General features: G+C 44.1%; 1 protein-coding gene across 1 annotated transcript in view; it reads left to right on the top strand.

The window, feature by feature from the left end:
* Nucleotides 1–23,642, top strand: part of SHISA9 (shisa family member 9) — a 216,259-nt gene that overhangs the window by 169,602 nt on the left and 23,015 nt on the right. Inside the window, exon 3 of the mRNA XM_033167846.1 lies at nt 22,361–22,516. Within this exon, the coding sequence (XP_033023737.1) occupies nt 22,361–22,516 (156 nt within the window). The remainder of the gene's footprint in view (nt 1–22,360; nt 22,517–23,642) is intronic.

Raw genomic sequence — 23,642 nt, 5'->3', positions numbered from 1 at the left:
AGGCTTTTGGGTGGGGTGGGGTGGGGGCTCCAAACTGCTCTGTCTGACCCAGGGGTCAGCAACCTTTTTCAGCCGTGGGCCAGTCCATCGTCCCTCAGACCATGTGGTGGGCCGGACTATTTTTTTTGGGGGGGGGGAGAATGAATTCCTGTACCCCACAAATAACCCAGAGATGTTTTTACATTCTACTCATGTAAAAACACGCTGTTTCCCGGACTGTCCGTGGGCCATTTTGAGAAGGCGATTGGGCCGCATCCGGCCCATGGGCCTTAGGTTGCCTACTCCTGGTCTGACCCATGAGGATTTCCCTAGGCCACACCCCTTCTCAAGCCACACCCCCATTCCCCAGGCCACACCCCTCACTGACCCTGCTTTACACCCTCCTTGAGTATTCATGCCTGGCTGGAAAGGGTCATTGAACACTGATAATGGCTCTTACTTGTCTGGGGGGAGGATATTTATTGTATGCTGTTTCTTTGGGTTTCTTTCTCTAATGATCCCCCCCCACACACACACACATGTTGCAGGAGTTGGGTGTTATCATTCTTCCCATTCAGTGGATGGGATTGAAAGCAAAAGACTCATTAGTCAAAATGGAATTACAACCAGTGTGCCAGTCTTCTGATATATATCACACCCTGTTGTTTAATTGTAACATATATACTTATTTTCTTAAAGTTCAATACAGGATTTTCATAAAATTGTATATATACTTACGTTCTTCATGTTCAAAACAGGATCTTCATATCTTGGGTCTTGTTGTTTAAGTACTGTTATAGTGAGTCAGACCAATGGACCATTTAGTTCACTATTGTCTACACAGGCTGGTAGAGATGCTGCAGGATTTCAGGCAAAGGGCATTCCTAGCTCTACCTGAACATTAAACCTAGGACTTTTTGCATGCAAAACAGATGTCTACCATCTACGGGTGAGCATTTAAAAAAAAAACCAAGAAAAGTCATCAGGTGCAAACTTCTAATATACACACATTTTTGTATGCACTTTCACCCAGGGTACTTTTTTTTTGGTCAAAATATATTTTCTCTAGTATTTATATTTTCTGTAATATAATGCATTTTAAAATATTATTTTCACTAACATGCATTTTTATTACAGGTGGGTAGCCGTGTTGTCTGCCATAGTCGAAACAAAATAGGAAATTCTTTCCAGTAGCACCTTAGAGACCAACTGAGTTTGTTCTTGGCATGCACACGAAAGCTCATACCAAGAACAAACTCAGTTGGTCTCTAAGGTGCTACTGGAAAGAATTTCCTATGCATTTTTATGCATACTTTTCCCTAATGTATACATTTCCGTACACATTCCTTGGCTGGGGAAAATGCAGTGCAAAATTCAAAAGCGTGTGGATTCTGGAAAGTTCCAAATTAGATAGGTTTACCTTTAAATGCAAACTGAACAGAATTTCTCCTTCATCCGTACTTGAAGGCTTATAGCTCCAATATTGTGAATTGTGGGTATATTTGTTGTGCTAAGAGCATCTAAAGTCAGGGACACTTAGAGGACAGACCTAGAGGCTTTGGGAAGAGAATCGGTCTCATGTGATGCAAAGGTAGGGCAGAAATGCACCCTTTAAAAAAAAAAATACAGTCCTGTGGATAATTTGCCCTGCTTCAGGTGTCAGTCTTCGTTTCCATCTCCCCAAATGCGCATCAGTCTACTCACCCCTCTGGCACAGCTCATGCATGTCTCCCCCACCCGCAACGCAGTGTTGGAGCCAGGATCTGGGCGCCTCTGGGTCCCTGTTGCATTTCATCTTAGTAACTTTAATCTCATTCTCACCATCACTGGAATCACACTGCTTTTTATTCAAAGGAAAGGGAGCTTCCAAAACTTCTCATCAAATCCTGCTCGGAGGGACTGATGTCCTCCACAGGATAAATTTAAATATTTAAATACCTTCATGCCCAACTGCGGCCTTATTCACACAGAGAAACTTTACAGTTAACCACCACCACCCACAAATTCTAACGCTATTTAACAGTGGCACCATCTTGGCAGATGCCCAGGGCCGCCCCCACTTAGCAAAAGGACCAGTAAGCCCCCCAAGTGCAGCAGGGTGTGCTCCCCACACTGGGGCAAAAGTGAAATAAACACATTATTACTTGATTCTCTTGCGCTGCTCGCAAGCTTGATTTCTTGTCCTGAGTCTGCTGTTTTAATCACTGTGTTTTAATAGGATTCCTTTATTGCATATTTTAATTAAGGTCTTTTTTGAATGATTGTGGGAGCAAATTCCAAAGTTTAGCTATGCGCTGTATGAAGAAGCACTTTCACAATCTAAAGAGCTGGAGGCACAAGGCTATTAAGTCCAGAGTCTGAAATTACCTAACTGCCTGCCTTTCCTAAGAAGGGTTTTAATGGAGAAGGTTCCCCCAGCTCTTTAGACTTTCGTGTACCTTCCTTAACTTTTGTTCATTTCAATGTCTCCAGGACACAGGCAATTGTGCCTTAGAACTGTGATCTAAGACAAGCTGACCTGTGGCCAGGATTCATAGCAGGTAGATCCCGATCCAATGGGCCAGGGGGAGATGACCTGATGAAAGATGGGGAGGTGTCTCTCAGTCTGCAAACTGGGGTTAGTGCTACGGACCTACATTGAAGGGTTGTGGGGATAGCCGATGCCTTTTGGGCACCAGCTATGGGGCCAGCCTGCGGATGGGATGGCCAATAATTCTGGAGCCCTGCTCCCACCGTGCCGTGAAAAAAGGGTCCGCTGGCTGGAATCTGAAGGTTGAGCTTGTGAGTTCGGATGATGGATGCCTCGTGAGTCTTCTGCGAGCGTCTGTGAGTTCCAAAATGGTCCAGAAAATAAAAAGAACTAAACTAAAAGGTGGCCAAAAACTAACGGCCAAATAAAAGGTTTTAAAGTAAAAACGAAAATGAAATAAAGACAACGGAGACTGCAGTCTGGTGAAGAAGCCTATCGCTACCCTGCGTGGTTGGTTTCAGTTTCTCTTTCTATCTGGGCTTGCCACGCAACGATGTTCTCACTCGGCTTGCCTCGCTCTTTCTCCACGCTTCCTTCACACTTCTTCACACCACAAACAGGGAGCGGCTACTATTTATTAGAAGATCAACCAACGTCATAACAAGCGTAACAACCAATTACAGACCTGTTACCGGGCTAAGTTTAGGCGGGAAGAAGACTAACGACTGTTACCTTATTTAAAGTTGGAGCCTTTTTTACCCGCAGAGGGATCCAGGCAGCAAGTTGCCTGTCGGATCCCCTTTTTACCCTTCCTTCCAAAGTGGAAGGATATCGTCAGGTAAACATAAACAAACATAGATAACCATAAATAACCATAAATGCACCTGGTTAATTAAGGCACTTATAAAACATATTCCCACAAAGGGTTGCTGCAAGACTTATAACAATATATATTGCAAGTGAGACATCTTGAACATTTGAAGACCTCCTCCTATATACGCTTACCTGGGAGTAACCCCACTGAGATTACGTTTGAGCAGACATGTACAGGATTGCACTGTGGGAGTGCTGTAGACATGCTACGCGGAGGCGATCTTGGGGTACCCATTGTTGAAAGCGGATGCCTTAAATTATGCCGGTCTAATGAATGGATGTCAGTGTTCAGATGGTATTTAGCAACAGCAAGATTTAACAGGATGGTTTGGGTCAGCCAGTTATTAATGCTGGAAATCTTTAGGCATCTTAAATGTGTTGTTTAGATTGTAGGCCATGCCCTCAATTTAAATCCTTTGCTTATGTTATTCAATGTGACAGAGCACAGTTTACCCAAAAAATTATGAAGCTACAGGCTCTTAGTTCCTCACTTGCCGCACTCTGGGACAAATCATACAGAAATGATACTTCTTTGTATGAGAACCTTAGAAGAGCCCGGCTGGATCAGGCCAAAAATACATCTAATCCAGCATCTTTGTATGAGAACCTTAGAAGAGCCCGGCTGGATCAGGCCAAAAATACATCTAATCCAGCATCTTGTTCTCACAGTGGCCAATTAGATTCTTCCAGGAAGTCCACAAGCAGGGCATGAGCCCGATAGACCTCAGTCTTCTGCAGGAAAATGCACCTAGGCCTGGACTAGCAGCCATTACTCGCCAGGAATTTGGAGAATTCAAAAAGAAACCCAAGTCCAGCAGACTCCCTGTGGGGTCAGTCCTGAGCCAGGGGGGAGAAGAAGGCCTCTCGGGGGGGGGTGGAGGTTGTATTAGCTGTGGTCCTCCCCGACACAAAGACATACAGAGACAAGATTGTGTGTCTGCATGCAGGCTAAAGAGGAGGGAGCACACAGGTGAGAAGAGTGCCTTACTATACCCCCTTGGGCAGCTCTGGCAGGTGGATCACGGAGGTGGTGGCGTGTGGGGGTGGCTGTGGAGGCAGTGGGTGGTAACGGGGGGGGGGGCGAGGCCAGGCACCAAGTCCAGGTACCCACAGCCTGCTGGAGATGGCACCAGTACTTGGCAAATACTGCAGCTTGACAGTGGAACCACCTGTTACACATGGTGATTGGGCGATTGTAGTGGTGTGGTAGAAAGCAATCAGCAGGGATGGCAGCCATGCTGTCAGGGAGGAGAGAGGGCTGTGGTCCAGGTCAGCAGGAAGGAAGGTGGCCCAACCTAGGCCTGCAAAATGCCTGTTTGTGATACCTGCTGCTTATCCTTCAACAATGCTGGGCTTTTCACTCCCCCCCCCCCGACTATCTCGTAGACTGAACACGAGAGAGTAGAGAGCTACAAACTTGACGGGCCCCTTTGCCCGCCTTTTTCCTAGTGCACTGTACCCATTATACTCCCATTATACAAATGTTCTTTTAAAGATTGTGCCTCTCACTTCATGCCTTTCCTTAAGTAGCCAATATTCAATTTGCATAAGTGAAATGAGAGAGTGGGAAGAGAACTCCTCAATCGCAAGCACACATTTATTTAAATGCTCCTCTCATCTAGGAGCATGGATCATCCAGAAACATTGTCAAGAGTGCATCGTTTTGCATTTCCCCGCTTTTTTTGTTTTTGCATGGAAATTGTTCATGCGATGTGCATTAGCTCTGCATTTCATGGGGAGTCTTTAAAAAAACAAAACCACACACCCCCTTTTGAACGTCTGATTGCTAATGCCGCTAATATCATTATACCCCATTAAGCTGATTTAGCAAGTTCAAAACTGTAACTGAGAGCCACTTTCATGTTTGGAAAAAAAAGGCACTCCTTGCTAGGCCACTGATACTTTTAAGAAATATATGAGGAATAATATTGTGATTTTGAGCACTGGTTTGTTATCCCTTCAGGGACCAGGGAGCCTAATTTTAGGGCTGTGCACTGGAAATGGCTGAATCCAGATGGGTTGAGGCAGCCCTGGGTCAACTCGGGTTGTGTAAGGTCCACTGAGAGTGATCTGGGGCTTCCAAGGAGAGGAAGTCCAGTTTCAAAATGAAGGGCCCCCCCAGACAGCATGTTTAATTAGGACCATCATTGAACACTATGCAATGCTCCTATGTCAGTTGTCAGGTTGAGTCGGGTCAATCCCAGATTATGCTGAGTTGGATCTAGGCCCAACATATTATGCCCTAAATCAGATAAGGGGCCCAAGCGCACAGCCCTACCATAGCCTATTGTGGAAAGCCTTTCAAGAACCACATGCCAGTGTGGGAGGAGCCAGAAGCAAAAGTGGGTGGAGCAACATCGATAACTCTCCCCTTTCCAAATTCCCCTACATTCCAGTCACACCAGTCAATGTTTTCTGCAGACAAATACATCTCGAATATGCAACTCCAATATGTCTAAGTTGGCTTGTTGATTTCCCTTAAATTTCCATCCTTCATCTTTACTCCACCACCTTTTCACAATTAACAACTGCTTTTATTTAAGCTGGTGTTGGTTCTCTCCATGAGCAGATAAATTGCTTCTAGTCTGTGTATGTGTGATTTGTTTCTGTTTTGTTTTTAAGGAAGAGTGTAAACATATCAGGTGTTAATTACTGGGCTAAGCTTCTTTCTGTTCCTTATTGCTAATGTTAATTTTTGAGCTGGATCAGAGGGCTTACTGAGCATTTCAAAATGTCAGTGGGCGACACCTTCATAGCTCCCAGAAGTGGTTCAGCAATTGAGGAAGAGACAGGATGCTGTCTTCCTGGCCAGCAGGTTGCTGTTGCTTAACAGGAGGAGAAGGGGCAAAGTGGTTCAGAGCACACCAGCTGCAGTACCAGATTGGCTCTGCCAGTGAGTTCACAGATCACTGACCTTCCTGCTGCCTTCGCACTCCATTTACCCTCTTGGTCAAGCCCACCTGAGGCTCGTATTCCCTCTATCAGGTTCTGTCCAGCTTAGTTTACAGCAGCCTTGCTCCTGGAAGAGGGTAATTTACACCAGTTTACATTGATCTGGCATGACTCCCACTGACTTCCTGTATTTAGGATTGCTCTGCCCACTTGGGAAGAAGTTCTATGTTAGGAAGACCCCACACCTTCCATTTTTGTGCTTCTATGTAATGTGGATCTCAGTAACCTTGTCTCATGACCCATCACATTCAATGGGGCTTACTTCCTGGCAAGTGAGCATAGGAATGCAGCCTAATTTCCCCTGCTTATGATCATTTAGTGGTGGGGAATGCATTGTTGACCTGCTAAAAGAGCTGCTTCTTGCTTTTGAAAAGTCGCTATTGCTGAATCATTAAACTACATTTTTTTTGTTTTTGCTTCTGTGTTAATGTGCCACTTTTCATTTGTGGACCTGTGCTAATGATATACACGAATATTTGCTGCCAGTCTAACAATTGATGTCACAAGAGATCAGAAAAGTGCTATTGCGATTCGGAGAAGTAATTCTATCTCCACAAAAAAACGACTACTGTTGCCTAACGCCTCAGAGCAGCCTTCCCCAATCTCATGCCCTCCAAATGTACAGAGGAGGGAGACTAAGATGATAAAGGGTTTGGAAGCCAAGCCTTATGAAGAACAGTTGAGGGAGTTGTGTAGGTTTAGCCTGGAGAAGAGACGACTGAGAAGATTCTGACCAAACATTAGGAAAAACTGTCTGATAAAAAGAACTGTTCAACAGTGTAAGGGACTACCTTGGAAGGTGGGGCACTTTCCTTCATTGGAGGTTGGATGACCATCTATCTAGGATTCTTTAGCTGTGACTCCTGTGTTGCTGGGGGGTGGAGTAGATGATCCTTGCGACCCCTTCCAGCTCCACAATTCTATGATTCTATGTTTTGGACTATCAACCTCAGCCAGCATGGTGAATGGTCATTCATTCATTTATATCTTGCCTTTCCCCCAAGGAGCTTGATGTGGTGTACATGTCCCTTCGTCCCGTCCCCCTGTTTACCCTCACAACAACCCGGTGACGTAGTTAAGCTGAGAGGCTGTGTTTGGCTCAAGAACACCCAATGAATTTCATGGCTGAGTGGGGATTTGATCCCTGGTCTCCCTGCTCCTAGCCCAATACAGTAACTGCTACACCACACTGGCTACTGGGATCTGTCGTTCCAAGCATCTGGGGGGCAGGTTTGGGAAAGGTGGATCAGGCCATTTCCAACTTCCTGTTGAGATTAACGTTAGACCATCCTGATCCAATGATAAGCCTGAGGCTACGTGAGAGTTGCCTTATGTAGTCAGTGAGGCCAGCATGGCTCCCTCTAGCTCAGTTGGTTAGAGCATGATGCTGATAACACCAAGGTCACAGGTTCGATCCCCATATGAAAACAGCTGCATATTCCTGCATTGCATGGGGTTGAATTCTATGATTCAATGTGTAGTTGGACCAAAACTCTCATCAGCCTCAGCCATGTGGCCTCCAGAAGATTGTCTAGAAGGGAATGTGAAACTCTTCCACAACCCTGGGGTCGCTGGAGAAATAGTGGTATATTTGCATACATTTCTGTCTTTATCCTCCATTTTTTAAAGGTGGCTCTGTTAGCACTGGGCCATGTTGCTGATTTGCCCTTCAGCATTTTTCTCCCTTCCTTGCTTCTCCCTCCAGGCCCTTAAAGTTCCTGTTCTTTGCCATCAGAACTGCAAACATTTCAAATTATTTATGAAAATGACCCCCTTAGTCGGGAAAACATAAAGCGTTTATGAGCATAAAGCAACATTTCCCTAATTAATACCTCTGAGAAATGTTTTTTTAAAAAATTTAATGGCTTCCTAATGCTAAACTGCCTTTAATATTATGGTAAAATATGTTAACTACCAGGCTAGTCTGACTTGACGGATGAAAAGGACAGGGAAGTAATCTGTCACCTGCAGTTCTCATGCCACCTCAAATGATGCTGTTTTCGGTATTTACATAATATGAGGGCATTTGGCTTAGTTACTAATTGCATCGACATCTGAACGATATTCATCTTCACCGAGGTTATCAGCAGCAAGCTTTTCTGCACAAGGGACCACCGCAAGTAGAAAGGGTGATAAACTTTCAAAGGTTGCCTCCAGTCTGTTCTTTATTTTGCAGGAGAGATCTTAAATAAAACAAAAGTACATTCTATGACCTTTTAAATGTGTTTGTAGGAGGGAGATTATTGGTTTGTTTTGTGTTATTATATATATATTGTGTTCTTATTTTGTATTTTTATATTGTGAACTGCCCTGTGATCTTCAGATGAAGGATGATCTACAAATTTAATAAATAAAATAATAAATACCATAAATTCAGCCTTGCACAATTAAAGTGAATTAAAGTGCTCTGGCCTCCACTATATGACCGGCTTATTGAACATTCATCCTGAATTGCTTGCACAGAGCTTACGTTGTGCTTAGATCGCGCCCTTTCTTTACTGAGCATACATTCTGATTTGTTTATGGGATGGCTATAGCACAATGCTTGTGGGGTATTTACATGTTCCCCATTAATCATTTGTTCATCCCATGTACTTGTAAACTTTAAAGAAATTGTGGAAGAAGGCAATCATAGAATCATAGAGTTGGAAGAGACCACAAGGGCCATCCAGTCCAACCCCCTGCCAAGCAGGAAACACCATCAAAGCATTCCTGACAGATGGCTGTCAAGCCTCCGCTTAAAGACCTCCAAAGAAGGAGACTCCACCACACGCCTTGGCAGCAAATTCCACTGTCAAACAGCTCTTACTGTCAGGAAGTTCTTCCTAATGTTCAGGTGGAATCTTCTTTCTTGTAGTTTGAATCCATTGCCCTGTGTCCGCTTCTCTGGAGCAGCAGAAAACAACCTTTCTCCCTCCTGGGAGCAGATTTGCCTGACAGCCCCTGTGGTGCAATGGTTAGAACACTGGACTAGCACCCAGGAGACCAGGGTTCAAATCCCTACTTGAGCCACAAAGCTCACTTGCTGATCTAGGGAGAGTCACAGTCTACCTCAGAGGGTTGTTGTGAAGATAAAAAGTGGGAAGCAGAAGCACATATGTTGCCTTGATTTCCTGGAAGGAAAGGTGGGACAGAACTGAAATGATCATAAATAATAAACACATGTTTACCCTAAGAAACAAAGCCAATCTTTTCCTCCCACCGTTCCTGGTTAACATGCTCAAACTGAAGGAGAATAGTCTGCTGGCCTTGTGTTCAATAGGAGTACATTTCCTCCTTATATGAAGAGTAAAATCATAAAGGTCAGTGGAATGTTGAATTATTCACCACTTTTATATCCCGGCTACCCAAAAAAGCCGTGCCAGAAAGGCTGGAAATCTTTCTATGTTATGTAAGAATTTGTGAGGCAATTATTGATGAGCAAATTCTCCTCGGCTCAATTCGAAAGAAGCCTCAGCAAACTGCACTATCTCTATACAAACACACAAACACACACACACAATTCATTTCCCCCTGATCCCAGTTATGTATGCGGATCCGACCATACTCCTCATGATGTGTTTAGGAGTCAGACATAGGCAAACTCGGCCCTCCAGATGTTTCGAGACTACAATTCCCATCATCCCTGACCACTGGTCCTGTTAGGTAGGGGTGATAGGAGTTGTAGTCCCAAAACATCTGGCAGGCCAAGTTTGCCTATGCCTGGATTAGGTCATAAGAACAGGTGGCGTAGGCAGGTGGCGCTGTGACAAGAACAGTGAAGTGGAGGTCTCACTGAAGGCAGTAAGTCAGGTATGGGGAGCCTGTGGTCTTCCAGATGTTGCTGAACTGCAACTCCCATCAGCCCCAGCAAACATGGACAATGGTCAGAGATGGCAGGAGTTGCAACATCTGGAGAGCCAAAGGTTCCCCACACCTGGTGTAAGGCCTCCTTCGCTCCCTGACCCCTTGAATCCAGCAGAGGCAGCATTCAATGTGTGGAGAAGGAGGTTCAGCAGCTTTCATTATTGTCTGGAAAAGATAAGAACATCTGACAGAGCAGCCACTGACATATCGCCAAAGAAAGAAAGAGGATCAAGGAGGATGCTGGCTCACATAAAATGTCCATGTGCTAATTTAGTCATAGTCAATTTTATTTATATACTGCACTTTCCACAAATACATCTGTGCCCAAAGCCGTTCACATTAAAAAAAATAATAATCATGCAGCAGTCCAATCATGATACATTATAAAAAGTATAATACCACTGCAATAAACAAAAACAAAAAACAAAAAAACTTAGTAATCGGCAATTAACAGCTCACATCAAAATGTAAGAGAGCAGTAATGCTCACCAGCAGGTCAGTTTCTCGTATGGCAACACTGCACATTGGAACTCCTTGCCTAGTGACATCAGGCAGGAGTAGGGCTACCATCCGTGTGGAATTTCCCAGGCATAGCTGGGATTCGGCCGCTGGAAATAGCATGCGGGTGGAATTTCCGTATATCGGCAAAATGTCCGGGAAAACTCTGGCATATGGCAACACATGTTGGAAGTGTAGATTTTGAAAAGAGAGGGAAAAAAGCACCTCAATAACTTGGCCCCACCCCAAAAGGCTCAACAACTTTTGCACACGGATTTTCACCTGCTAAAACCGTTTTTGTTTAGGCAAGCCTACCCAGACATGCAGAATGTTGATGTGTGGTTTAATGTTGCTGAGGTTGGTGGACAGTGTCCCCATCTTCCCTAATGGACCAGTCTGCTATTTAGGGGCTGCTGAATGTTGACCAGCAACTTCAAGTCCCCAGCTCTCCCTTCTCAGGTTTTGTCCACACTTCCACTTGTCCTGTGCCTGGAAAGCATGGGTCCAAGAGGTTTTCTGTTTGCCCCACTGCTTTCTCTGGGGAGACCCATTCTTTACTGCTGAATCAGGGGGGGGGGGAATGTCAATCTGCAGAAAACCCGATTCGCGTTTGCTCTGATTCAGTGATAAAGAGTTGTTCTTCCAGGGGTGAGGGGGAAGTGGAGTGGAACAAGCAAAAGTGTGGACGAGCCCTTCATTTTGAAACTGGACTTTAACTGGACAACACTCCAAATTGAAAAAGGGTCTTCTGAGTTTGGCAGCCCTTCAGAGAAATCACCTCCATGTCCACACTAACATCTGAAGAAAACCATGTTTGCTTTGTAATGCTGCTGTGAACATGACAGGCAGGGAAAGTTCTTATTTGGGTCAGGCATTTATGGGTGTTGGCACCCATCACTAGACACAAGACAGTGAGGGACCTGAAATTTACTTCCATGGGTATCTTCAGGAAATTTCCATACTGGAAACATAGGAAGTTGCTTTATGCCAAGTCAGATCATCAGTCAGTATTGTCCACACTGACAGGAAGTGGCTCTCCAGAATTTCAAGCATGGGTCTCAATACTGCCTGTAGGAGGTACCAAACAATGAACCTGGGGCCTTCTCCATAAAAAGCAGATGCTGTACCACTGAGCTAGGACACTTCCATGTGGCATTTCTGACAGCTTCCGCTTAAAATATCAGACCTTGTTGACAGTTAGATGTAGCCTTAGGATCAGACAGCCTGCGTTCTCATCTGGAGAACTGGGATAAGGATTGTCAAATACTTTGTGCATTGAATATATTTGATTTATATTATATCTAGAATGTTTTCCATTCTGTAGTTCACATAGTGATGGATGGAGCAACTGGGACATTACTGGCAGATGGAAAGTCAATGACTTACCACTGTTTTGATGCTTGCTGGTTTGATTTGTTTGTTTTTGAAATTTGCAGTGCACAACATTTGCAATCCATATCTGCTTAGAAATAACCCCCATTAAATTCAGTGAGACTTATTCTCAGGAAAGAATTCCAGCTTTGTATGGTATTTCCCTAGCTTTGGGGCCACCACAGAGCAAGCACTCCTCCGAGGTGATGACAGTCTGCTTGAGAGGTCATTTATTGGGTATGGGGCATAACTCAGTGCCTTGCATGCAAAAGATCCCTGGTTCAATTCTCAGCATCTCCAGGTAGGGCTGGGAATGCCCTTTACTCAAAACTTGGAAAGCCACCTCCAGTCAGTGTAGACCAGGCTTCCTCAAACTCGGCCCTCCAGATGTTTTGAGACTACAATTCCCATCATTCCTGACCACTGGTCTGGCTAACTAGGGATCATGGAAGTTGTAGGCCAAAAAAAAACCTGGAGGGCCGAGTTTGAGGAAGCCTGGTGTAGACAGTACTGTATTTGATGGACCAATCAGTATATCTCAGTTTCTTACTTACCAATACGGACAGGAAGGTGAGAGATGAGAGTTTTGACCAGTGCTTCTAGTTCTTTAGTTGCATGAGTGACACTCATGATTCCACACTTTTATAGGGGATTGAGCAACACAGCTTGTAAACAACACTCAAACTTTGCAAACACAGGAGCAGGCAGTGCAAAATCCAGGACTTTTTACTGCCCCAATGTGAATAAGTATAATTCCTGGAGGAAATCCCATGCTTTGACAAGAACCAATAATACCATGCAAAAAAGAGGCTATGCTTTTTAAATGAATACATCCCCAACAACATTATTACTAATCTATGTGTCTGATTTTCTCCATTTATCATCCGAAAGGTCAGGTCATCTACTCAGCCTCTAGCCCACGGGACAGAAGCATAGCCTACGTTTAAAAATTGCAAAACTGCCCTTTTGTGCCTCTGTTTAGTTGTCAAAGGAGCAATTCCGCAAAGGGCATTCATACCTCCATGAAAATAATAAGGAATGTAAAACAGGCTGGCTGGGGGAAGGGGTGAATGGGTCTTTAAAGCCCTTATCACTGAGCGGTAGAATACATCCATTAGATGATTGGGTTTTGCCAGGCCTGGGTGATTTCCTAATTGGTAATTTGGTTCACATTTGGTTCACATTTATCTGCCTCCTAGGGAGATTTTCTCCTATTTGAAGAACGAAAGGTTCTGCAGGCTGTTTTGGTTCATGTAAAAACATTGTACACAGTAGTTTCCCCCCCCCCTTTAATTTGTGCTTGAAGGCAGTGTCTCAGGCAGCTCATATTGGCACAAGACTGCCCACTGCATGAGACTGAAAAATGGTGGCTATCTCCCCTTTCCCAGTTCAAGGAACATAGAAACCTAGGAAGCTGCCCATTACTGAGTCAGGCCATTGGTTCATCTAACTCAGTATTGTCTACAGCAGGTGCTTTCCACAGCCTTGTCCTATTCTTCCTTCCCTTCTGACCAGCCTTGCCAAGACATTTCCACGGGACTCATGAACTAGCCCTCATCATCCCTCACCATTGGCAGTGCTGGATGGGGATGGGAGAATTGGAATCCAACAGTATCTGGAGAAACAGCTTTCCCCTGATCCTGTTTTTATGCCCCTGCGTGGCCTTCTAGATGCAGTAATCACAATAATTATTAGCAGGGCATTTTTCAGCCGGAACTCATTTCCTACACCTCTCAGGTGGGCAGCATTGCCATTATAAGAGAGCAAGGGAGGTGTTCATGGTGAGTTCCAGCACCTCTTTTTCTAGAAAAACAGCACTGATTATTAGTATTGTTAATTATTAGTATTATTAAATTTATCAGTCACCTTTTTATTTGCCACAGCAACTTAACTTGCCAACTGAAAAGGAAAAGCCACTCTGGTGCTGCAAAATGCTTTGCTTCTGCTTAGATTTTAACGTAAAAATGATACGTGATTCTGTAGCTCATTCTAAATCTGTGTGCATATTGAACGAAGGTGAACTCTGCCTAGAAGTGAACATGTATTGTGTATGTGTTTGTGTTTACTTGGTGTGCTATGACCTGAGCACTGTAAAACAAGGCAAACAATTAGAAACTCTGGGGACAGGAGTGTTTCGTCTGCATTCTGCATTTCAATTTCCCTGGAAACCATATGTCACTGCTGCTGAATGAGGGGACCCATTCCTAGTCGAGATTTAACACAGCAATGCCCTATTACTGTGGGCACCTGAATTTGCTGGCATGTGTGGCACAGGTTTGTAATGCAAAAGTCTTCGATGGAAGAGGCTGTACATAATCCTTGTAAACTGCCCTGAGCTCATATGGGAGGAAGGGCTGTTTAGCGCAGACGACAACAATGAAGAAGATGCAGGGCTGTTGTTGTATGAATCTCCAGCTGTAGCTCAAAACATGCGACGTTTTCCCACTCCATCTCCCCTTTCTTGGGTTTGTTTCCTGCCCTCTGCTCTATGTTTTCCCATGTTCCTGTTGACTTTTGCATTACAAATCACCTCCGCACAGTGGAAAACACAAATGCGTTACCGAAAGCAGGCAAATCCCTGCCAGCAGCAAAGGAGTGTGTGACTAATGTTGGAGAGGATTTGTGAAATGAACTGCCTGATCGAAAATATTTGCAAATCCCAAAGCAACTTAAACAGGGGGGGGGGGACCCCACGTGCAGCCTTGATACATGAATGGCTTAGGTAGCTTCGTAGAGATGCTCATGGGCATTTGAAGGAAGTGCCAGGGAGAGAGATTGTCCAGGATGCTTCTGTCAGGTAATGCAGGTCATCCTGTAGACTGACCGAATAGTCTTTTTAGGGCTGGACTTTGGAAGGTAACAATGCAGGTCTTTTTGAAGACCCACCTGCACTTGTATGAACCAAACTGAGCTCTAGATGGGCTTCTGAGGGGTCCCTTGCTGAGGCTCCATCATTTAAGGACCATTAGATTGGCATGCGTATGAGGCAGGGCCTTCTTTGTTGTGGTGCCATGGCTAGTGGATCACTGGTCAGACCCTGAATTGTCTGAATGAATATTTGAGAGCCTTCATACCTTGTCCTTTGCCAAGGATGCCCTCAGTAGGGAATCTATCCTCCAGTGTCCTTCTGGCCCATTCTGGCTACTGTCAATGTCGTCCACTGCCCTACTAGTGACTACCACTAGTACAGATGAAGACAATATGTAGAACCTCTCTGTCTGGTTCTCAGGACTCTCCTTGGGTGACCACCATCTCTTCTCAGCTTCTCTTCCATGCGCTCCTTGAGTTATTATGAGTGGCTGAAATGTGTGTTTGAAGTGTGGTCATGGTGAATTGTGATCATTTAATTGTGAATGGGTGATGGAGTGGTGTGTTGTGGACACCTCTGGCTTAAGTGTGGCTCGAATGTAACCTATGGTACAAAGGTCAGAGTCTCATCCTTAACTCTGCCCTCTTTCATCTTTGATCATGCCCACTTCTGCATCCAGTGCTACTCACCACCATTAAGTGGGAACACGGCTTATTATCTATTTATTTCATTAAATTTTACAAGATTTGATTGTAAAAAGCTTTTTAATGTTTAATCTTTTATTATGTTTTTATATATGTTGGAAGTCACCCAGAGTGGCTGAGGCAACCCAGTCAGATGGGGTACAAATAAATTGTTGTTGTTGTTGTTGTTGTTGTTACTACTACTACTACTACTACTACTACTATAAAACCCAACAATCTCAAAGTGGTTTGCAAAAAGCTAAAACAGTAAAATCAATGAAAACAAATAACAATAATTTAAAGCATTGAAATATGCAAATCAACAGTAAACAAAAAACAGTAGATCAAAACACACACCAACATGCTAAATATCAGGATAGGCTTGTCTAAACACAAATGTTTTTAGCAGGTGCAGAACAGAGTACAGTGAAGGAACTGGCCTGATATCAACAGGCAGGGAGTTCCGAAGAGTAGGTGCTGCCACACTCAAAGATCAAGTTCTTACTGTTCTCGGACTGAAAACAAGTTCCCTGTCTCTGTTGCAGCATCAGCATCCCTACCCGGCACTGGGGACACTTACAAATAACAATGGAAAATGTTTCACACTCCATTAATTTTCCTGCCACTTTCGTTTCCATATGCTGAAAGGTATGGGTTTCCCCCCTGCCCTCGCGTCCTTTTGCTAGTGAAATAGTCTCGCTTCATCAGAAGGCCTCCCTCGCAACCCAAAATAGAAGTGGGTCATCATCACGACAAGACATCCCCGTCTAGATACAGTCTTTATCGATCACTGCGGAAGCTCCGGAGAAACAGGTTCTTAAAATAACATCAGGTTGAGACACCAGCAGCATCTTGACTGCCTTTGGGGCTGAAGGCTGATGGGTAAAAGGAAGGGCTGCTGCGGTCGAAATGGTAACAAAGCTCGCCTTTAAGCTTATCTCTTATCTGAGGTTTCAGAAGGTGGTGGTGGGGAGGTGGGGGAGAGAATATCTCCAGTGTGAAGAGCAAAGTGTCAGTGATCTTTTCTCCTTGTCCCCCAACCCTTCACTTTTCAATTATGTATGATTTCACCTGCCATATTAGAAGACTCTTCCAGTGCTTGCTGAGCATTAGTTCTGCTCTGTTTTACATTTCTTCTCTGCTCGTGGAAGTCCTTGCCGCAAGGTGCAGCTACCGCCAAGAGCTTTGAACATTTATTTCTTCATTATTTTTATCTGTATTTATATCCCACCTTCTTCTCCAAGGAGCTCAAGGTGGTATAGACGGTTCTCCTACCATCTCGCTTCATTTAATCCTAACAACAACCCTGTGAGGTAGATCAGGCTGAGGGGGAGAAGGTCACCCAGGTAAGAACATCAGAAGACAGCCCTACTGGATCAAGCCAATGGCCCTGTAATCCAGCATCCCTGCTCTCATATTGGCCAATCAAACGCCTACAGAAAGCTGGCAAGCAGGGACTGAGGGCAACATTATTCTCCCCTCTTGTGATTCCCATCAACTGGCATTCAGGGGAATATTGCCCCTGACAGCAGAGGTGGCTGGACAGAGATTGTGGCTGGTAGCCATTACCCTCCACGAATTTGTCTAATATTCTTTTAAGCCTATCCAAATTGGTGGCCCTCTTTGCCTCCTGTTGGAGCAAGTTCCATAGTTCAACTATGTGGTGCATGAAGACGAACTTTCTTTTGTCTGTCCTGTAATCTTCCAACATACAGCTTCATTGGATGTCTGAAGTTCTAGTTGTTGTTGTTGTTGTTGTGGTGGTGGTGGTGGTGTGTGTGAGAGAGGGGGGGACTTTTCTCTGCACACCCATGCTCCCTCCTTCCTGATAAGCTTTGCGGCAGATGCTGTGGGCCCACTGGAGGGGGGGAACACCTATCCCCAAATGTGGTTTCAGCCCTGGCTATGCTCTCTTCCCCTGGGTAGTGGTCTGGATTGTTCCCAGAGATCCAAGGCAAGCAAATCCCCTATAGCACTGAGGAGGTAGGGCCATCAAGGGAGTGGGCCCCCCAAATCTGCTGCCAACATTTGTCATTATAGGATTTCTTACCCTTCCCCATAAGGTTCCAGGGCAGGTTACGATAAATCTAACCCTGATATCACTGGATGAGATGATGTTTTTAACTGAAACTGGACATTGTGGGGTTTTTTTTTTTTTGAGGGGGGGATAACTGAAACTCTTTTTAGATGTTTTAACTGTTTTATCATTTGGAAGGGATATGAATTCAATATATTATTATTATTAATACCCCACCCATCTGGCTGGGTTTCCTGAGCCACTCTGGGCAGCTCCCAATCGAATATTAAAAACACAGTACAGCATTAAACATTAAAAACTTCCCTAAGCAGGACTGCCTTCAGATGTCTTTTAAAAGTAATATAGTTGCTTATTGCCTTGACATCTGATGGGAGGGCACTCCACAGGGTGGGCGCCACTACCAAGAAGGCCCTCTGCCTGGTTCCCTGTAACCTCACTTCTCGCAGTGAGGGAACCACAAGAAGGTCCTCTGAGCTGGACCTCAGTGTCCGGGCTGAACGATGGAGGTGGAGACACTCCTTCAGGTATACAGGAGTGAGGCTGATTAGGGCTTTAAAGGTCAGCACCAACACTTTGAATTGTGCTCGGAAACATACTGGGAATGGTAATAAAAAAGGAAAAAACACATTATTAAAATCAGTTTGAACAATGCCATGAGTCTCTGTGACGTAGAAGAGGCATACATTCCCCAACTGGAAATTTAACTTCTTGAAGCCCTAGGCTGCTAATCAGTCCCTGGATGTCAAGGTCAGTAACATGCCGTAAAAATTTAACAAGAACATAATGTTGCATGCCACCCCAATCTCCATAGTGTTGCAGCTGCGCTTATCAAGTTCTGTGTTCCCTTTTGGGACTATGAGGCACAGCAGAGACTGTGGTGTCTTTATGATGGATGGGTTTATTTACACATATATACAACCTGAGTCTATTGTGGAGGGAAGCTCCAAATTTACATTTCAATAGGGGCTCTTGCTTCTTCCATATGCTTAGCAGGCTTAGGTCTAAAGACAGAGAAATCCACCATCCTCTCTCTGTCTCTTTGTTGCAGCCTGTCTTCCTCAACTGACATGGTGTTCTGCCCACCCCCACCCCCCTCTCTGCTTGCCAAACCACTTGCAAAACCAATACTTTCCTCCTGATTCCTTGTCATTTAAATCCTCTGTGGTCTCTGCCCACTAGCTCACAGCTGGAAGAGGAGCCCCACCTCTCCTTGTCTGGCAGTCTTCACTCTCTCTTGATGGTTCCCTTGATGGGCCATTACTCTGTTTTGCTCCTTAATGACCTACACTCAGCTAGCCCTCTGGCTCGTTAGCATAAGCGGAACCCAGGAATTTCTGTGTTTGGCACAGTTTAATCAAACCTTGTACTAACTTATACTAATTCTAAGAATTATGTATGACTTGTACCTGCAAACCCCAGCACCCAAAACCTATAACAATAGCATAAGAACATAAAAATGTAACAAGAGTCTTGCTGGATCAGATCAGACCTGCAAATTCCATCCACTTCTGTGTAAATGGGAGGGAAGAACAACCATTTTCAGGTTCCCCATTATAGTGGGGGTGGGTGGCTAGAGCTTTGTCTGTTACAAGTCTAGTCCAGTTTTAAACAGTGGCGTGCAGCGAATTTTTTTTGTAGGGGAGCAGTTAGGACCAGAGGCAACAACTTGTGGTGGTGATGGGGGGGGGGGCTACATCATGACATCCCACAGGTGAGCATCATGGCTCCCTCCCTAAGCTGGGCAGAAGGAGCATCATGCCTTCCAGGCAGGCTTTGGGAATGTTGCAGGAGGGCTCTTGGACCCTGTTGGAGCATCACACCTCCCTCCCTAGCCCAGGCAGAAGCTTCCCAGGTTTTGGGAAGGAGGCACTAGGCTTTAATACTTTCATACTCTAATTTACCAGGAACATTTAGGGGACTAGCCTGGTCCCCCTAGTCCACTGACCGCATGCCACTGGTTCTAAATAACAAGTTGGATTGAAAAGGCATAGAGCAGCTACAAGAAAGATCAGGCTCCTTACCAAAGATACAGATGCAAGACGGATTTTGTGACACTCAGGTGACACCCAAGAGATGACACCCAGGGTTCTAAAATTTCACTCTCCTGAATTTCAGGTCCATCTTCAAGACATCTATTATAAGCCCCCACCCCCTGAAATTTCACCTAATTTCTCCACCCACTCTTCAGAATTGCTTTCCCTATTAATTGAGATTGGCATTCAGACTTTCAAGCGATTCCCTTTGATATTGGCAGAGTGGTTTCTTTTTATGTTTTCCCCTGGGTGCTCCTGCTGATCTACTCTGCTCCATTAGCCATTTGCAGAAAACCATGTGGCAAGAGTCACTCAAAACCCTGGCTTCCTTTGCAGAGCCATTGAAGCCACCGCCAGATTCCCGGGAAGGGAACAATTCACTCTGCATGAATAAGATTGCTCCCTCTTGGACTTGATCATTCTAATCCTGAATTTGATGTTGTGGGGAGTTAACTAGCCTGCCACACGAGTTCAGCTTTCTGGCTCCTCTGTAGGGAGTAAGCAGGAAACAGGCACTGCTGTGTGATTTGTGCTGTGATTTAGATTGGAACTAGCCATGCCATGGCTGTTACAAGTGATAGATGGTTCTCAGCCACTTTGTTGAGCAACAGCATTAAAAGGCAACAGGAGTGCCCTAATGTGGAAGAGGTAATAAGGCACATTAAAGGTATCGTGGCTGTTTCTCCATCCTCTTTTTGAGCTGAAAGAAACTCAATGATAGGGCAAGAGAGGAGCAAGCAACTGCTATACTGTGGATGTTGTGTGAGGCCAACTCAACTACTTAGGGTGCCGAAATTCCAGGGGTGTGTGGCAATTAGAGACAGCTTAGAGGTTCACCACCTGAATGATGCCCCTTGGGTCCAACAATATGCAATTAAGAGTCCACTGATACTTCAGCCATGGAGGAAGAATCTTCCTCTCCGTTGTCAGAGAAGAAATCTACTGTATTCTATGGCCCCTGGGATGACTTAGTAGTAGTAGTAGTAGTAGTAGTAGTTATTTATACCCCGCCCATCTGGCTGGGTTTCCCCAGCCACTCTGGGCAGCTTCCAACAAAAGATTAAAAATACATTAAAACATCAGTCATTAAAAACTTCCCTAAACAGGGCTGCCTTCAGATGGCTACCATCCAAAAACTATTTACCTGGGAGTCAGCCCCATTCAGTTGAATGGCACTTACTTCTGAGTAGAAATGAATAGATGTGCAGTGTTAGAGCAGCTATAAACCTTGGGCTGGAGTCTTGTCAATTCATGTTGGAGACTTGGTTTCAAATTGTTCTTGAAACATGAAGCATACTGGGCTTAAAAAAATATGAAGCCATGGGGGAAACAGTTTTTCTTTTAAAAGTGTATTAGAATAGTTTATCTAATGTATGCTGATGAGTTGTACTCTAATGAATTTGTGTGTGCGCGCACAGGCACATTCATAAAACATACTATGTTTCTGGTTAGAACCATCCTATTCTTCCAGGCCTCTAATGTCAAATAAGATGACCCATTTTACTAATTTTTAGCTGCTTTCTCTTGTTTTTGGTGGTATGGGTGAAAGGGCACTAAGTTGTGTTGAAGTTAGTTTTAGTGGGTTATTTTTATACCATTTTTAGAAAGGAATAGCAAGCTGCCTTGTTGGCCAGTTTAGATAGATAGATAGATAGATAGATAGATAGATAGATAGATAGATAGATAACAAAATAGAAAATTCTTTCCAGTAGCACCTTAGAGACCAACTGAGTTTGTTCTTGGTGTGAGCTTTCGTGTGCATGCACAAAAGAAGTATCTGAAGAAGTGTGCATGCACACGAAAGCTCATACCAAGAACAAATTCAGTTGGTCTCTAAGGTGCTACTGGAAAGAATTTTCTATTTTGTTTCGACTATGGCAGACCAACACGGCTACCCACCGATAGATAGATAGATAGATAGATAGATAGATAGACGGACAGACAGACAGTAACATCCACACAGCATTTTCATCTTATTTGTAAAATAGCAATGCTTTTTCTGGGGCATTACTTCTTTACCTATGAAGTTGCCCCCAGATAGCAGACAGCATCAAAGGTTTCGCTTTCTACAATTCATATTCAAAACCTGTGCGGGGCCCACAGCCTTCCTAACAGCAGGGGGGCAGGGTTCTGACCCAATGAGAATGCATTATGCATATAGATGGGAAGGGGGGAAATCTACTTTGGTTTTCATTTAAATACAAACTTTCTTAATTCACACTGTGTGAAACAATATGCAAACCGGAACACAGGAATCTTTTAAAATTCACATTTCTCCCATTTGTAACGCGTACACCCAAGTAACGTGTACAAAAATACATTCACAAGGGTTAAAATGCATATACAGGTGAAAATAGCACACAAAAACGCATTGTATCTGGGAGAACTGCTTTGCAAGGTATGCACATGAGGAAAATTTGCTTGCAAAAAAAGGGTATATTAGGAGAAATTCACAATAAGATGCTGATGAATTTTCATGAAGAATATAGAATCGTAGATTGTCGAATTGGAAGGGACCATGAGGGTCATCTAGTCCAAACCCCTGAATGCAAATATCACAAACTGATGTGGAAAAATGAGAAAGTGATATTGACAGGCTCACTCAACCCTGGACCACCGCTCCCATCATCGCTGGCCATCGGCCATGCCTGCTTGGGGTTCATGGGAGTTTTATTCCACCACACCTGGAGGACACTGTGTTGCCTACCCCTGAAATTGCCTTACAGGCAGGACATTTCCCTGATGTTGAACCTTAGAGGTCTGATTTGTTTTCAGTGATGTGATCTTCCTCTTACTTCTCTTATACAGATGCCACACAGATGAACAACGTGGTACCAACATCGCCTCTTCTCCCACAGCTGACACATCCACACTCCTTTCCAAGCATGGGACAGATCACAAATCCCTACGAACAGCAGCCGCCAGGGAAGGAGCTTAACAAGTATGCATCCTTAAAAGCAGTAGGTAAGCAAAGAAAATTGAATTCCCCTCCTTCATTAATTTTGCCACATCAGCAGGCTGAATGCCCCAATGTCCATTTAATATTTCACACAGCTAAATGGGGGGAAAAGGTTTCTTGGCTTTTGTAAAAGCTGCAAGCCTGTTTTTTAAATATAAAATAATGTACAAAAGTTTTCATATATTCAAAATTATTATGGTAAATCACCTCATTCTTTCTATCACTCACACAAAATTATTATAAATCCACCGTGTCATATTTCACATACATAGAATACCATTTCTCACATTTTCCTATTTCGGTTTCATTAACCTCTCCCTCGTGTATTTTTTCAAAAAGAAATCTATCAAAGCTATTTGCACAAGTCCAACTATTTCATCAATATTACGAGGGGGGAATCTTTGTTTTCCAAAGTCTCACTTTTATAATCTCCTGTCTCTTTAAATTTTAAATATACAAGCTTTAAGCTGTGTACAACGAAGCCCAGCATTTAACCTCTTGGTTTCATAGCTCAGAAACAGTGGGTATTCAATGCATTGGGTAAACAATGTATTCAACTAATGTTTGCTCAGAGTAGAACTATTGAAACGAACCACCATGACTAGCTTAGGTGTACGTTAAGTAAAAGTTAGTCTACTGTGAAGATTTTGGATGGATTTCAGTGTTGCACTAGTATGATTGTTCAATCAGTGCCAACATTTATGTTTACCAAATGGAATGCTCTTCCCTTTATGTACTGTTCTGAGGGTTCTCATTACCCCCCCAAGCTGATTTGGGGGGCATGGAGGGTGCAAGAAGAGGAGCAGCAGGGGTCAAAATCTTGTTGCTCTAGTGCAGTCATAGGCAAACTGGGCCCTCCAGACGTTTTTGGGACTACAACTCCCATCATCCCTGACCACTGGCCCTGTTAGCTAGGGATGATGGGAGTTGTAGTCCCAAAACATCTGGAGGGCCCAGTTTGCCTGTGCCTCCTCCAGTGGGACTCGTGCTGCCTTCTACTAGCACAACTAATTAGTTGTGGTCCTATAATTAAAGGAGAAATTGGAAAATCTGAGCAAGTCACTTTATACTATGAAACTAATGGCACAGCCCTATTCATTCTACTTGGAAAGAAGCACTATTGGGTTCAAT

The sequence above is a fragment of the Lacerta agilis genome, chromosome 13 (assembly GCF_009819535.1).
Source record: "Lacerta agilis isolate rLacAgi1 chromosome 13, rLacAgi1.pri, whole genome shotgun sequence".
In the NCBI taxonomy this organism is placed as follows: Eukaryota; Metazoa; Chordata; class Lepidosauria; order Squamata; family Lacertidae; genus Lacerta; species Lacerta agilis.
Note: the sequence above shows the minus strand (reverse complement) of the source record. Positions and strands in the feature narration are given on the sequence as shown.